This window comes from Leishmania braziliensis, chromosome 11, assembly GCF_000002845.2.
Source record: "Leishmania braziliensis MHOM/BR/75/M2904 complete genome, chromosome 11".
Classification (NCBI taxonomy): domain Eukaryota; phylum Euglenozoa; class Kinetoplastea; order Trypanosomatida; family Trypanosomatidae; genus Leishmania; species Leishmania braziliensis.
Window position 1 is genome coordinate 2691 of NC_009303.2, and position 15922 is coordinate 18612.

A 15922-nucleotide genomic window follows, 5' to 3' on the forward strand; every position below is an offset into this window, starting at 1 on the left:
CGGTGACCTGGGCCGGCATTGCACCGCTCTATTGGTGCTGCACGCATACCTCGTCAATCAGTTTTGGGGTGGAGCGGGGGAGCGACGAGCACCGTCGCCGGTGCTCACTACTGCGGGGAGGACGCGGAGGTCCTCTCCGAAGGGAAAGAGCAGGAGCGTGCACCGGAGAGAAGCGGCACACCAGAGGAAAATAGGTGTCAGAGCGCTGAAAAGACACCTCATCGAAGGCTCACACGGGTTGTGGCGGCTCAGCACTCGGCATCCAGCCCGCCACAAGAGTGGTTTGCCTCCATCCTCCCCTTTTCGTGCGTGGGCGTGCGAGTCTTCTGAGGAGGATCAGATCACTCGATCGCGATCAGTCGCCGCGGTGACGATAGTTGAAGGAGGAGAGAGGTGGGGCAGGGGACTCGCACACGCCTACTTTTCTTTCTGGAATTACGGTTCACCACTTGAAGGGCACACGAGCAGGAGGAGGACTGGTGTGAGCGCGCGGCACGGGTTGGACGTTATTCTTTCTCGGTGAGAGGCACTCGAAGCCACACGCTGTCCTGCTCGGCTGCCCCCCCCCTTCCCCCCTTATACATACAGACACGCACACACGCACACGCACGCATATATATATATATATACATATATATTCCCCGCTAAGGTTCGGGGGTTGTCTGCGACTAACAGTCCCACACGACGGTACATCATCATCACAGCGTATGCAGACTGAGCACATAAATTCATAAGAGCGCAGGACGCACGCACACATATACATACACATCGTACAAAGCACAGCCTAGCGAAAGGCGCTCTCCCGCTCTCCCCAAGGCCTCCTCCTCTCTGTTGGTTAGTGGGTCAGTGTGTGTGCATCCCCTTTCACTGCTGTTGTGGCCACTCATTCTACGTGAGCACAGCTGTCGTCGCTTTCTTTGTGCGTGTGTGTGTGCACTGGGGCGTTCGCGCAATCCACACCGCAACGCTGCTGCTCAACACCGCGAGAGAGTGAAGAGGGGAGGGAGACGCACGGGAGGATAGAGTAGACGAGCAGACGCTGTATGAGGCAGCAGAACGCAGAGGAGCAAAGACCATCACGCGACAGCCGCGTAGAAGCCAGCGTGTCGCAGTCAACACGAGAAGCACGAAAAGCCGAAGAAGGCGGCAACAGAGTGCGGGTGTGGGTGAAGGAGGGCAGCGGTGCAGAAAGCGCACACGTGTACTTGACGCGATTTCACGTGCGGGTCGTCGCCATCGCGCTGCTGCATCGGCCCCCGCTCAAATTGACGATCCGCTGCTGCCGCCCCCCCCCCCACTGGCCACCGCGTCCGCGTGCGTGGTTGCAGCCTGTGGACTCGTGCTCCCCACCTGGTTGGTGATTCCGGAGGAATAGAAAGAGCGCACGCGATACGCCATATCATAGAAGAAGCGACTACAACTGCAGAACACCACGACACGCACGCGACTTCTTTCCTAGAAAGTGTCACAGTATGGGATACCTGCAAGTTCTCCTCGCGTGCCATCGCCATCTCGCTGCTGCACCGGCTTGTCTTTATACTCGTTGTGCCGCTACGGCACCGGGGTATGAGTGCGGCGCTGCCATAGCAGCTGGCCGCTCTAGTGTCGCTGCGCCGCTGTATGCGCCTCTTGACTCTCCTCCCCCCTCTCCCCCTCCCTCACCTTCCTCAGCTGCGTCGGTGCGTGCTGCAGTGAAACGCACAAAACTGGTGAAGGTGAAGAAATGGGGCCAGGTGGTGTGGAGAGGCAGCGAAGATGGAGACGCCGGTGATGGAAGCTGGAGAGGGTGGGGAAGCTTGTACTGGGCTAGGGGAGCGTACGTCGCTGTAGCGTCACCGGCGGTAGAGCCACTTAACTGCAGAAGACAACGGCAGCTCACGCAGTCCAGGGCCGCAGCAGTGCATGTAGCGTGGCACGCAGCTGCACGGCGGTTGTGCCATTCGCACTCCAGAGAGCTCCCGAGTGGCGGCACCCTGTCCCCACGTTCCGAATGCCCGCCCGCACCGTCGACCAAAGCGCTGTCGCGCGAGTCTGGGGATTCGAAGGAGGAGCCCCCATCTCTCCTCGGCGAGCTGCTCCGCCGACTACAAGGGGTGACAGGCGTCTCAGCCAGCGACAGGTGCGCCATTGCAAATGACGGTAACGTGCCAATAACGATCAGCGCTGAGGGGGCAGCAGTAGCGCCAGCTGCAACGTCGTTGACGCCTCCCACTAGCTATGATTTGTCGAACACTCTGCCTGCGGGATGGTCGGCGACGGCGCTGGCTGGGCCTAGCGGGCGCTGTTGTCTACGCAGTGCGGTAGGGGCCCAGGAAGAGGCGTACGTGCCGCTCCTCTTCCGGCCCGACTTTCAGCGCGCCAACCCACATGCGCGCCGGCTCGCCGCCACTGCGATGACAACAGCGGAGACAGCCGCGACGGCGCCAACAATCACAATCGATACTTCTCCACGTGGCGCAACGTGGGGCGGCACACCCGCAGCACCGCGCTCTCCCCCATCAGTGATAACTTCGGGGGTTGCAAGGTCGGTTGATCCGCGCGCGAGTGCCGCAGCATCGCCTGCAGTGGCATGCATTGACGACGCACTTCTTGAGGAGTTCGACATCGACAGCATCGCTGTCTTTGATGGAGGTGGCAAAGATGGAGAGGGGTGTGCGATCCCTAAGGAGGAAGAGCGCCCGTGCGACAGCGACGGCTCGGCGGCAGCGGCATCACCAGCAGGCGAAGAAGGCGATTCGCAAGACGTCCCGGATGGCCCACCGTACAGGGTTGCTGGACAAGACGAGGAAGACGTGGACGATTTGATCGGCGACAACACCTTGCCCGTCGCACCTGCCGCCTGTGCCGGCGATGCGGTGCAGACACTCGGTCAACGCTCTCATCGACTCATATTGGATCCAGTGGAGTGGCTGGCCCAGGCCCCGGATGCGCCGCTCATGGACGTGACACTGCTCGAGTCGAACACACACATAAAGGACCAGCTTGTTGAGGCGCTCGCGCCGCCAGCTGCGGCCGAGTATGCAGAATGGCTTCGCCAGCAAAGGTACGATGACAGCGTCAGCGACGCAGAGACGGCAACGGCAGCGCTTATGGCATCGGAGCGGTGCATTGACCCTGGGGAAGACACAAGCTTGCAGGAGGCGCTGAATGCGGAGCTTTTCGCCGACGTCTCTCGAGCCATCCGCAGGCAGCAGTGGTACCGGCCTCATAGTAAGAAGGCGAAGCGTGGCAAGGCCGCCGTTGTCGTGCCTTCTACTCACGCTGAAACAAAGGGAGACCGTTTCACAGATGCAGCGCGCCTGTCAGAGGTGCCTCCCAGCCGCGAGGGCGTGGTGCCGACTCCTGCCGCCCACTCAGCACCTTCCCCGCCTCCAGACGAAGGTGCAGATGGCGCCGTTGGCGGTGCGCTGCCGTCACCCCATCACAAAGCCTCCACTGTCTCATTCAGAGCACCGAGAGGGGATGGCGAGACTGCGCAGACGGCGGGGTCGGACGCACTCGTCTACAACATTTTTACGCGCCGCGTCACCAAGGCTAGTTCGACGAGCATTCGCTCGCTGGCACTGATGGGTATCGGCGTCGACCAAACCACGCGAGAGCTCTGCGTGACCGACGGCGAGGCACTACGAAATCTAGCTGGTGCGCTGCGTGCCCACCATGTCTCCTGGCCGCAGCTCTGGTCGCGCGGTCCCCTTTATCGCCAGATAGAGCGTCTTCTGAGCGATGCGACGGTGGAGGACCCGGTGGAACGAGTGGCTGGCCTTCTGAAGCTGCAGTACAACCGATCTCATCTGCAGTGGCAAAAGCCTGGCCTTGTCGTATGCGGAGACGCCGCAGGGTCGGTGCAAGCGCCATCGGCGGCAGAGGCGACCACCGCACCGCCTAGTGTGGCGGAGAGCATCGATGAGAAGCTCCTGACCCTTCAGGACCTTAACATGGAGCAGCAAGCCGTTGTGCAGCTAGTCATGCAGGGGCATCACACCTACATCGGTGGCGGTGCTGGCACGGGCAAGTCAGTGCTGCTCCGTGTCATCAAGCAGCAACTTGTCTGTGAAGGCTTAGCTGTGGCTGTGACGGGGACGACTGGCATTTCAAGTTCTCAGATCGGCGGGTGCACGTTGCATCACTGTCTCGGCATCAGCCCCCTTGGCGAGTTCACGCGGCGCAAAGACTTGAGCAGCTACGACGTCATTATCATTGATGAAGTGTCGATGCTGTCACGGGAACTTTTCGAGTCACTGGAGGTGCACTTGCGCCGCGCCAACAACCTCAACCTCCCCTTCGGCGGTGTGCAGATGATATTGAGCGGCGACTTTCTGCAGCTCGGCGCCATCCACGCGCAGCCTCTTATCACGTCTCCTGTCTTCCGTCGCAACTTTATCCAGTTGAAGTTGCACACGCTGGTACGGCAGAACCGAGACCTGCGCTTTGCCGCTCAGCTGCAACAGCTGCGGCGTGGAATGGTGCCACTGGACCTGCGAAAATCGGTGCGGTTCATGTCACGAGACCAGGTGGTGGCAGAGCATCAGGCAGCAGCTGTGCTGCGTGCGCGCCAGCAGGCTCAGCTGCAGCAGGTCCTGTCAACCACAGCCACCGAGTCCACCGCAGACCCACACAGAGAGGCATGGGCGACTTCCGATGGCGCTGATGCGAGCCTTCGGACTCAGTCAGCATCGGCGACCACGCCAGTGACTCCATTTCCACAAGCTGGGCACCGCGACAGCGTGGCTGCGGTTGTGGACGGTGCTGTGAACCTCCTGCCGACAAATCGCGAGGTCGATGCGACAAACACTGAGCAGCTGGACAGACTGGAGGGGGAGCTCATCACGTACACGCCTCAGCTCCTGCCCCCTTCCCTCGTGGGCAGCTGGTCTCCGACCTACGTGCTCCGCATCTGTGCTCCACAGAAGCTGAACATGAAGACGTTTACACTGGAGATACAGCGGTACCTCACCGCGTTCTACACCCACGGCCAACGCGCGTCGTCACAGGTGTCGCGATGCTTGTCAGCGCGGCCGGCGAGTATCGAAAGAGGTACCGCAGCTTTCTCAAGCGCTGCAGCAGCGTCGGCAAACTTCAGTGACGGCTCGTGGCTTCTGGGCCCCAGCCTCAACGAGCGCAGCATCGTGTTATACCCCCTCTTCGTCGACGCCTTGGCCCTCCGGGTGCGCCTGCCGCTGACCATGGGCAAGGAAGAGGGGCAGCAGTTCTTGCTGTACCTCAGTGAGCTAGACCGCCACCTCGAAGTCATCGACAGCGGCGTACGGGTCCGTGACGTCCTCATGCACGCGGACGGGATGCACACGGAGCAGGATGAGTTCACTCTATTGCAGTACGCCCAACACACTCCTGTTGCCCGACCGCTGGGGCTGAAGATCGGCGCTCGTGTGATGCTCCGCACCAACCTTGCCCCAGGGCTCGTGAACGGAAGCCTGGGCACCGTCGTGGGCTTTCGCAAGCTGCAAATCAACCAGCTGCCGCGCTACATTGTTGGCAATGCTCAGCGGGAGGAGTCCATCCTGCGGTACGCCGACTACTTGCAGTACGAGCAAGGCTTTGACGTGCCACTGGTCCCCGTCTTGGACTTCAACGGGCGGCAGGAGGTCATCCCGCCGGTGACACATTTTGTCGGCGGGCGGTCGAATACGCACTTCTACAGCCTGGGGATTGTCGCCCTGCCGCTCTCCTTAGCCTACGCCTTCACAGTGCATAAGGTGCAGGGGCTCACCCTGGTGGGTCGCGTGCACCTCGAGCTGTCCCGCATGTGGCCATGCGAGCACCTGCTGTACGTGGCCATGAGTCGCGTGCGCAACCCGGAGCAGCTGTCCGTCTCCTCCTTTCACCCCAGCCTGGTGCGTACGGCGGCAGACTGCCTTCTTTTCGATGACAGTCTGCCACCGGTGACGCAAGCGAGAATCGCACCGTACATGGTGGCGGCAACCTGGCGTCGCTCACGGGAGCGACGCAAGAAGGTGGTACTGATGAAGCAACTCGAGACCCACGTGAAAAAGCGCCAGCAGAAATTGAAGAGTGAGGCGAGCAAAGGCAACATCCGCGCAGAAATTCAGCTCCTGGAGGAGAAGATGCTGAAGCAGCGGGCAAGAGCGTCGGCAGCGCGCAGCAAGCACTATAACACCTCCAGTAAGCAAGGTGCTGTAGCCGACTCCCCGACAGTCTGATAAGCTCGAGGGCTGATGGGCTGACGCCGTCCCAGCGGACCACGGGCGACCCTGCGGTTCCTGAAGTACATCCGACTCTGGTGCTTGCTGGTGGCCGAGACGTTGTGGGTGCCCGTTGATAGGTGGCTCGATGCTGCAGCCCATCCGTCCTCCGTTGATTCGCACTGCGTTGTTTAATGAGAGAGAAAAACAAAAAAGGGGGGCCCCACACAAGAGGCAAAGCGCGCGTGTACGGTAGTGAGTCATGGAAAGACAAACATAAATGATGTTCTGTCGGGCCGTGCCTGCGTTTGTGTGGGGAGAAAGAAAGAGAGAGAGAGGGGGGGTGAGTGGGAGACCCCACATGCACACACACGTTCTCCCTCGTCTGCCCACTGGCACACGCCTTGGCATGCGCAAGGAGAGGAAGCACATAAAAGATACACGGAAGAGGTCAGTTTCTTTGCCCTTCTCGGTACCCCCTTCCCTCTCCTTCCCTCAGCACAACACCCGAGCCTTCTGCGCCATGTCAATACCCTCCCTATCTCGTTCTATCCCCCTCCCCATACTTCTCCGCTTTCTTTTCTCCTCTCTGCCTTCTCTCCATGCCCTCCCGCTCTTCCCACGCCGCCCTCACGCTTGTCGTGCGGTGCCATCACAGAGACCCGTAACGTGCAACCGACAGTAGAGGGAAAGGCAAGAGTTTCCTCCTCCTTTCGTTATTTCGCTCTCTGTGTGTGTGCGTGTGTGTGCGTGCGTGGTACTGGGAGGCCTTTACTTAGATGGATGGCTGTCCCCCTCCCACCCACCCAACCACTCACTCTCATCATCCCCCACTCCACTTCTGCCTCGCTTCTCATCGTCTACAAACGCGTACGCGCATCATCTTCACGCAAACCGCAGCCGTGGCGGATAGAGAGAGAGCGCGCAGCAGCAGCGACAAAGACCGGACGAACAGTGCGCGGACTGGATCGAAGGAAGTGCGAGCGAAAAAGAGAAAGGGAAGGCGAGTGAAACAGGAAACGGAAGCAGCGGTGATACGGCAACCGTCGCCAGGCCCACCCACCGGCGCACATTCTCTTCTCTTACCTCCCTAGAGACTTTTTCCTCTGTTTCATCACCATTTTTTTGCTTCTTTACTTCTATCTTGTCCCCGCTCCCACCCCTCCTTTTCTGCTGCTGGGCTGCGCCACACGGCTGCATCAGCTCTCTCGTACGGGGCACTTGCACAAGTAGCGCACAGCAGCATAGGGCGGAAGCCGAGCATCAAGGAATTCGTGGCGGCGGCGTTGTCTCTCCTCCTCTCTCACCCATTGTTTCCGCCCCTCAACGAGTTAGTGCGCCTGCCCACGTTTAGCTTTATTCTCTCCCCCTCCCCTCCCCCCTCAGTGTACGTTTTGGCTCTCCTTTTTTACCTTCTCGCCAGGCGCTATTTGTTTCTACACGCACCTCTCCATAGAGCACATCGCCCTTTTTCTCTCTTCTCGGGCACCTCTGTACTTGTCTTCTTCGTATATATCGCCTTCTCTCTCTTTCTCTCTCTCCCTCCCTCCCCTCGCCAATACATCGCGGTCTGCCAGCGCTGACGCGACCTCTTCCGGGGCCCCTCATCCTCCATGCAGTAGTTTGGATCCCTCACGCCCAGCCCTTCGTTTCCGTCCGTCGCACTGCAGCACTCTGCTACATCTTCTCTCGCTTGTCACGCACTGGTTTTTTTTTTGCTTCCTTCGACGGTGTGTGTGTGTGTGTCGCGCAATTCTCGATCTCCCGGGGCATACTTCTTGCCCCCTCCTCGTCGCACTCGCTCGCATACGCGCACGCATACCCCCCCCCTCCCCTCTCTCGACCCGGCGCGCCAAGCCCCCCTCCCTCTGTTTCTGAACAGGCACCTCTGCTTTGTTTCGTTTACCCCGGCACTCCTTCATAGATCGCGTCTCCCGCCCCCCTCCACCCCCACACCTCTCCCTTTACACCCGCACAAGCGCACGCGCGTGCCCAGCCGTCCGTCATTTTACGCTGCGTCCCCCATACGCGTGCCGCTTGTTGCTGTTGTTGCCCCCCTCTCGTTTGATTTGTTTGACATTTCATTCTTCTCCCTCCTCCCTCCTCCCCCTCCCCCTCCCCCCTTCGTCTGCCTCTCTACGTTACGCCCCCTCTTCCACGTGATAGGCGCTCAAGTGCCTCGCGACTTCTTCTTCTCTTACCGCCTTTTCTCTCCTGTGTTTACCGCTCCCCTCCCCCTACCCCTCGCTGGCGTGTGCTGTGGCACAGTACGAAGCGACTCTTGCCCGCGCCGCTCTCGCACTCCTTCACATAAATGTTTCGCCACTTCTCGGCCTCCTCTGCCGCGCGGCAGACGGCCGTGCAGCTCGCCGTCCGTGCCAACCTCCGCACCAGTGCAACGCTGCTGCACTCAGCTGCCGCCTACACGCACGCATCTTCGATGATCCGCGGCTCTCCTGCCGTGGCCCTGTGCAATGCGTCGACGAATGGCCCGCTTACTGGTATGCGGTGGCAGTCCTCCTCCTCCTCCTCGACGCCACCGAAGTCGCCGGGGGGTAAGAGGCGTCGACGGCCATCGGGTCGCAAGACACGCCGGTCCACCATCGTAGCCGAAGTCGCCGACGCAAGTACAGCCGTGGCGGTAAGCGATGTCGCCCGCGCAGAGGCAGACGCCACTGTAGAGACAACAACGGCGGCCGTGGCGCAGCAGGTCTTTGTGAGCTCCGCCGAGCCAATGCCCATTGCGCCAGCACCTCGCTCAGAAACTAGGGCGCTGGACACGCCCGACGCTACCCCCCTTACGGCACAGGCTGCAAAGCTTGTGGAACCACCGACGTCTGCAAGCGTCGGCGCTGCTGTGGAGGGGTCGGTGAATGCTGTCGCCACGGCGTGTCTTGCGTCCGCGCCATCCGTCGACGAAGCAACATCGGAAGAGGAACAGCCGCCTAGTAGCGTAGCAGCCGCGTCTGCCGGAGACACCGCGCCGGCTACGCTAGAGACGCTTGCAAAGCCGAAGAGGTCAGCTAGTCGCCCACGCAAGGACTGGGAAGCAGCTAAACCAGCGCCAGTGGCCGTGGCGCCAGCAAATCCTGACGCCGACTCGTTCCGCGGCAGCCTTGATGAGGAGTCCTTCTTCTCCTCACTCCTTCACTCAGCTGACGACGGCTTCAGCACGGCAGAGCCGCGCGAGTCGACCCTCGTGTACAATGCCCTCACCGGTCGCATGACGAGCGAGACGTCGGTGACGATGCAGTGCCTGCGCGAGCTCGGCTTTGGTGTCAACGACCAGCGCCAGGTGGTAATGCAGAATCCAGACGTGCTGAACGCGCTTGCCGAGCGAGTACGCGCCGAAACGGCGGCCCTGCCGACCAAGTGGCCCGTTACCCTTGCCCGCATCATTGGTGCGGTTATCACGAACAAGAGCATCAGCAACCCGGCAGAAGCCCTTCAGCAGATGATCCAGGTGAAGACGAACAGCGTCATGCGCAGTCGCCACACCTCCGTCGTGTCCGCGGCAAGCAGCAACGTCAATGACACAATGGCTGAGACGGCAGGGCAGCAGGCCGACATGAACGGCGGGCACGATCCGGATCAGGCGATTGAGCTCAACGACGAGCAGAAGCGCGTCATCGACATTGCCCTGCGCGGGCACCACTTGTACATCGGGGGCAGCGCTGGCACAGGCAAGACAGTGCTCCTGCGTGCTGTGGCACGTCGCCTGCAAGGCCACCGCCTCCGCGTCGCCACCACCGCCACCACGGGTGTAGCTGGGTGCCACATTGGTGGCTCGACCTTCCATCACGCCCTTGGCGTCACCTCTCGCGGCGAGTTCATGCGACGCAGTACCATTCTGGACTACGACGTCGTCATCATTGATGAGGTGTCCATGTTCCCGCAGAGCCTCTTTGAGGAGTTTGACCGCGTGCTACGCGAAGAGGCCGGCACGCCTGATTTGCCGTTCGGTGGTGTGCAGATCATCCTGTGCGGTGACTTCCTCCAGCTCGGCTGCATCAACGAAAACTCGCTCATCGGCTCATCACTTTTCCAGAAGAACTTCGTGAAAGTCCGCCTCGAGACGCAGGTGCGGCAGACCGCCAACTCCAAGTTCGCGAATGACCTGCAGCTCATGCGTCTGGGCATCGTGCCAAGCGATCTCAAGACGACAGTGCAGTTATTGCCACCAGGTACCATGGTCGACTCCGCTGTGAATCTGCTGCCGACGAACAAGGAGGTGCACGCGGCCAACGAGCGGCAGCTGCAGGAGCTGCCAGGGGACCCGCTGACGCTCACACCAGAGACCGGCATCACCTCCCTCCAGTGCGAAACGACAGCGACGCTGCTGCTACGCACGACGCCAGATTTCAATGAGTCTGAGTTTGCCCGCCACACCCGCTCTCTGCTGCAGGCCACTCTTGACCTGCCCCGCGCCTCCCTCCTCTCACTCTATCGTGTGTACGAGGACGGTCACGTGATGCGCGTGATGCTGCCGCCCGGAGAGTCTGTCGCGTGGCGCGACGCGATGCGGGAGCGATTTCTCGAGATTGCCAGTCTGCTGAACGACCTGGAGCTTGGCGCTACAGTGACGGAGATTGTCCCGAACGGCGACGGCTTGCACACGCCGGAGACGGAAGAATACCTGCAGAGGGTTATGTCGAAGCACCCAATTGTGCAGCCGCTGACCCTCAAGAAGGGCTGCCGTGTCCTCCTGCGCTCGAACCTCTCGAGCAACCTTGTCAACGGCAGCATCGGCACCGTCGTGGACTTTGTGGAATGCAAGGAGGAGTCCTTTCCCGATTACATCAAGACTGAGGCTGTAAAGCGCTGCATCGACCGCTACCGCGTGTTCTGCTTCACCGAGTGCGGCATGCCGATACCAATGGTGCCTGTTGTGCAGTTCTACAGCGGTGAGAAGATCGCGGTGCCGCCGTGGGAGTTCTCTGTCGGCGGTGGCCCGAGCACACACTTCTACAGCCTCTCGAGTGTCGCCGTGCCGCTCTCCTTAGCCTACGCCTTCACAGTGCATAAGGTGCAGGGGCTCACCCTGGTGGGTCGCGTGCACCTCGAGCTGTCCCGCATGTGGCCATGCGAGCACCTGCTGTACGTGGCCATGAGTCGCGTGCGCAACCCGGAGCAGCTGTCCATGTCGAGCTTCACTGCGAATATGGTGGTGGCGAACGAAGCATGCGTGCACTTCGACAAGGCACTGCGTGGGGCACTGCAGCTCACAGTCGCTGACGTGGCCAAGTATCCCATCTCGGCGTGGAAGCGGTGCAACGACACCATCTACCACCTTCGTCGCCGTGGCGCCTCGCTGCGTCGCTTGTTGGAGGGGGTGACATCCATGAGCGGCAACGTATCGCCGCTGATGGTGTCAGGGAGCAGCAACCTGCAGGCGCATGACAGTCGTCTCCAGCGCACGGGGGATAGCTTTGCTTCCCGCAGTAGAAGTGACAGTGAGGACGACCCTGAGGCGCTCTCCGCTCATGCGATGACGAACATAAGCGACGGTAGTCGAGTAATGGTGCGCGTAGGCAGGCACGGTAACGGCAGTGCTGACGTGGCGGACGAGGCTGGTATCGACGACGAGGCTTGCAACCTAGAGCACCTTAATGCAATTCAGCAGTCGGTCCTCGTGGCGCGTCGCATGCGCAAGCTGGTGCGACATGTAGAGCGGGTGGCGAAGCTCGCCGACGCGCGTCGTCACACCAAGAACAACACGAAGGCTAGCAAAGGGCCAGCGTCTCCGGAAGGCTCTGCTCACGGGGCCTCGGCTGCAGCGGCGGTTATGAACGGCAGCGGTGATACGTCGGGTAGGCGAGACAGGGTGGAGGCGGAGGCGATGGGTGGTGATGGGTCCTGCGGCGTTCAGCGTGCAGCCAGCGTCATGGCAGCCTCCGTAGCGGCCGCAGCAGCGGCGTCATCCACCGTCTCGGTCGTCATTGGCGAAGAACACACATTTTAGATCCTTCTCTGGGTGACGATGGTAACTTCTACAGGGAGGGAATGTGTAGTGGAGAGGGGAAGGTCAGTTGTCTCACGTGTCCTCCCCTTCCACCACATCCCTCATCTCTATGTATTTCTCTCCACTGAGGTATTCTCCGTGATACTGATTTTCTCCTCCTTCCCTTTCCCCTTACCCCCCCCCTCCGCTCTCTCTCTCTCTAGCTCTCCGTACAGACTTGCCTTACATGTTGTTTAGGGGTGCGAGCGTGCGTGCACGGTGGGCCTGAATGTAGGGGGTGTCTTTCTTGTCTGTCCTCCTCCTCCTTCTCCCCTCATTTCTCTTGACTCACTTCGATGAGCTGCTGGCGTCAGACTTCGCTGATTACGCGAACGTGTGCGTGTGTATGTGTGTGTGTGTGTGCGTGTGTGGCATTTGCCTGTTACTCTCTTGTTTTCTCCTATCCTTCTTTCCCCCCCCCCTCTCGCTCCATAGATGCACGTCCACACAGCGGCACCGACACACATTAAGCGCACGTCCTCGCGCGCAGATTTGCGTATTGATGGGTAACTTAGGCACGCACGTGCATGTATGTGTGTACGTGCGTGCCTAAGCACTGATAAGCTCACATAAATAACGTATACCAGTGAAGGTTACCCGTACTCTTTACTTGTGCGGTAGTGTGCTTGAGCATGTCGCTGTTTACGAAGAAGAGGGAGGCTGGAATAACTGTAGGGGTTTGCCTGCAGGCGAGTAAATCGAGCAGGAAACGCCCCCCCCCCCCCCGCCTCTCTCTTCCACTAGCACAACTCCTGTTGTTTTTCTTTCTGGGTATGTTGGGGGGAGAGAGGGGGAGGGCGAAGGTAGTGCGGCAGCGGGCAGTTAATTTTGCTCATGGCGCACTTCTCTTTTGCTCTTTCTATCCCTCACCCCTTTCCTGTTTGTCTGCTCGCGTGTGCGTGAGTGTGTCTGTACTTCCTGGCGGCAATGCGATATTAGAGAAGCGCGGGTCCGATGAGGGGTATGACGCAGAAGCGGAGCGGGAGAAGGATGAGCCGCAATCACTCGTATAAGTGAGGCCGAGGCGAACCCAAATGCGTGACGGCGCACTGCTGCGCATTGCATGAATCTCTTGTCTCTGGCCTCTCCCTCCCTCTTACCTCTCTCTCTCTCTCTCGAGGTGTGTGTGTGTGTGTAGTGTAGTGTGGGGCCTTTTGGCCTGCCCATCTCATAATCGACCCCCTTTTTTTTTCACATTTTGATTGCGTTTTTTTGTGTGTCACGTGTGTCTGTGCGAGTCATTTGCGTGTGGGGGTTGGCTCTGCCCCATCACGTGGCCACTCATGTACACGTCCCCCCCCCCCTCTCTCCCCCCTCCCTCTTTTCCACTCTTTTCTTTGACAGCCTTAGCCGTGGGGCCTTTAGATGTATTTGAGGTGTTACGGCTCGGACTCCTCGTCGCGCGTCGCTCGTCTCTCTCTCGTTCTTTGAAGAATGCCCCCACCCACGCATATCCACGTGTGGTGTGGTGGTGCGCCTTTTTTGTATGTCTCTCTCTCTCTCACGTCCCCCCCCCTTTCCTCCCGTTGTGGGGTTTTTCAAAGCGAAATGGCGGGGAAAATGAAGAGTGATGCCAAAAATAGCGTAGGAGACCCCCCCCTCTGTGTAGCGCGATGGCGAGTGGGGTGTATGCGTCGCTCGCATCGGCACGACAGTGTTTGCAGGGTACTGGCGCACAACGCTCACACTGCCGTTTACCAAAGGCAAGCCACCACCTTCCTCTCGATCCTCGAGGGAAGCACATGTTGTGACTTGGCTGGTGAAGCGTAGACGTGCATACGTGTGCGCTTACAAAATTCTAGCCAAACTTGTGTGGCTGCAGCGCACGCGCCCCTCTATGCCTCCTTTTCTCCACTCTTTGAACTTCTTCGACCGCCTGGACATCCATGCGCACGCGCACACGCACATACGCGCATGCACCGTATCATCATCTGCACTGCAGCACGGGGGCAGTGAGTTGCTAGCAGTGTTGACGGCACCGTCACCGCTCTTTTCAGTCAGCGAAAGGTTCCTCTTCGATATCCACATCACAGGCATACACGCTTCGAGAAGAGCGAAAAAGAGAGTCGCCATACCCGCAGGCAGCAGCAGATGTAGCGGGCACCACCACCACGGAGATGGTCTACAAGCACAAGCACAACAAGAAGGCGCGGAGCATCGCAGCGCGCAAGCTTCAAAAGGCAGCCGAAGTTGCTGCTGCTGCTGCTGCTGCTGCTACACTCGTACCTGTTGGCGGAGATGGTGAAAGCGCCACGGCAGGGTACTGCGATGCCGGCCTCTCTTCAACACTGTCGACCGGCGGCATGGCTACCTCCTGTGCGCCTGTGACCATCAACTGCAAGTACGGCACTGCTGCTGCTGCTGAGTCACTCACAGACGCAAACATGGGAGCAGCAGACGCAGAAGAAATGTTCCAGGAAAAGCAGAGCAAGACACGGCAGCAGCAGCAGCCAGGAACTTCTGGCGACCGGTCCTGTTCGGACACGTCAGGCCTCCTGTACTCTGCCCCACCCACTCCGGCCGACTGGGCCCGCTTGAGTGTAGCGAACGGTCCTGCTGGGCTTCCATCGGTGCTGGCGGCCACCCACCTGCCATGCATCCCCGGTATCACTCCCTGCAGTCCTCGATCGGGGGCGGATGGGGGCGGCGAGGGTCAATATGTCGCCTACCTTCTCTCCGAACAGCTGAGTAACGGCACAACGATGCCAGTGACCATGTGGGGAGTCTACTCCCTACGCGATGGAGACTGTCTGCAGGTGGTGCACTGGCATCACAGCCCTGTCGCACAGGAGTCACCTCTCACGAACGTCGGCCTGCACCCGCCTCCTACTTCCTCCAATGCGCAACAGACGAGAGAGCTCATCATGCGTGTCGATGCCGCCGGTTTGTGCTTCATGCTTGCACCCTCCTCGCTGGTTTCCATGGATGGAAGTGGCGCAGCCGGATGCATGACGCTGAACTCGGTCTGCTCAGACCCCGACACCGCCGACGATGCTGCTGCTGCTGAGTCAGCGGACGTCTACTGGCTTATCCCCTCCGTAATGAAGGAGAGCTTTTTTGCTCTTCTCCAGGCCCGAGAGTGGCTGCGCACGGCACCGCTTTGCCACCCAGTCTCCGAAGCATGCACCCGCAGCCTTGAGTGCCAAGGCTGGTTTGTTCAGCCCCACCCAACGCGGTGGGCGAGTGCGGCGTCGTCTGCAGAGGCAACTGTGACCGTGGCGCGTGAGCAGCACAAGTCTTCATCGCCGGCAACCGCCACACTGCCGCTGCCAAAGCGAAAAACGAAGAAGGCAAAGCGGGAACGTCGACAACCGTCGCCACGCGCACAGCCGCCGCAGTGCAAGGAGAGCACCGCGAGCACCACCTCGGCGACTAATGGCACAGCCTCGACGTCGCCGTTTCAGTACCTTATTCCGTACGTGGCGGCCGTGCAGCAACCTCAGAAAGGCCTCAGGGGTGTACCCGAGTCCCACTTGCCGTCAGCAGCAGTGCCAGCAGCCACTGCCACACCGGTGGTTCTCCTCATCGGTAATCGCATCGCCTCATACCCGGCTGGCGAGGTGTGTAGCCCAAGGATGTGACGAGAGTAGCCGAAGTGCTCGTGACGTATTCCCCCACCTCTTTTCTTTCCACCCTCTGGTGATTGTCGAGACTCGGCAATGAGGGAATGAATGGGAAGCAGATCGATGTTCAGAGTGCCGCGCTTCTATGGACACCGTCTGTGGGAGGTAATGAGTGCTTCTTTGGTCTCCTCTGTCCC

At 60.1% G+C, this 15922-nt stretch overlaps 3 protein-coding genes across 3 annotated transcripts; all 3 read left to right on the top strand.

The window, feature by feature from the left end:
- Positions 1-2936: 2936 nt before the first annotated feature.
- LBRM_11_0010 (putative DNA repair and recombination protein, mitochondrial precursor) lies at positions 2937-6179 on the top strand (the record flags this gene model as incomplete). Its single annotated transcript, XM_001562126.2, has 1 exon — positions 2937-6179. The coding sequence occupies one exon, from the start codon at positions 2937-2939 to the stop codon at positions 6177-6179; it is 3243 nt and encodes a 1080-aa protein (XP_001562176.1).
- A 2716-nt stretch (positions 6180-8895) lies between these two features.
- LBRM_11_0020 (putative DNA repair and recombination protein, mitochondrial precursor) lies at positions 8896-12123 on the top strand (the record flags this gene model as incomplete). The annotated part of the gene is made up of 1 exon (XM_001562129.1): positions 8896-12123. The coding sequence occupies one exon, from the start codon at positions 8896-8898 to the stop codon at positions 12121-12123; it is 3228 nt and encodes a 1075-aa protein (XP_001562179.1).
- Positions 12124-14279: 2156 nt separating this feature from the next.
- On the top strand, positions 14280-15743 carry LBRM_11_0030 (hypothetical protein, unknown function; the record flags this gene model as incomplete). Its single annotated transcript, XM_001562135.1, has 1 exon — positions 14280-15743. One exon carries the CDS (start codon positions 14280-14282, stop codon positions 15741-15743), a length of 1464 nt encoding a protein of 487 aa, XP_001562185.1.
- Positions 15744-15922: the final 179 nt, after the last annotated feature.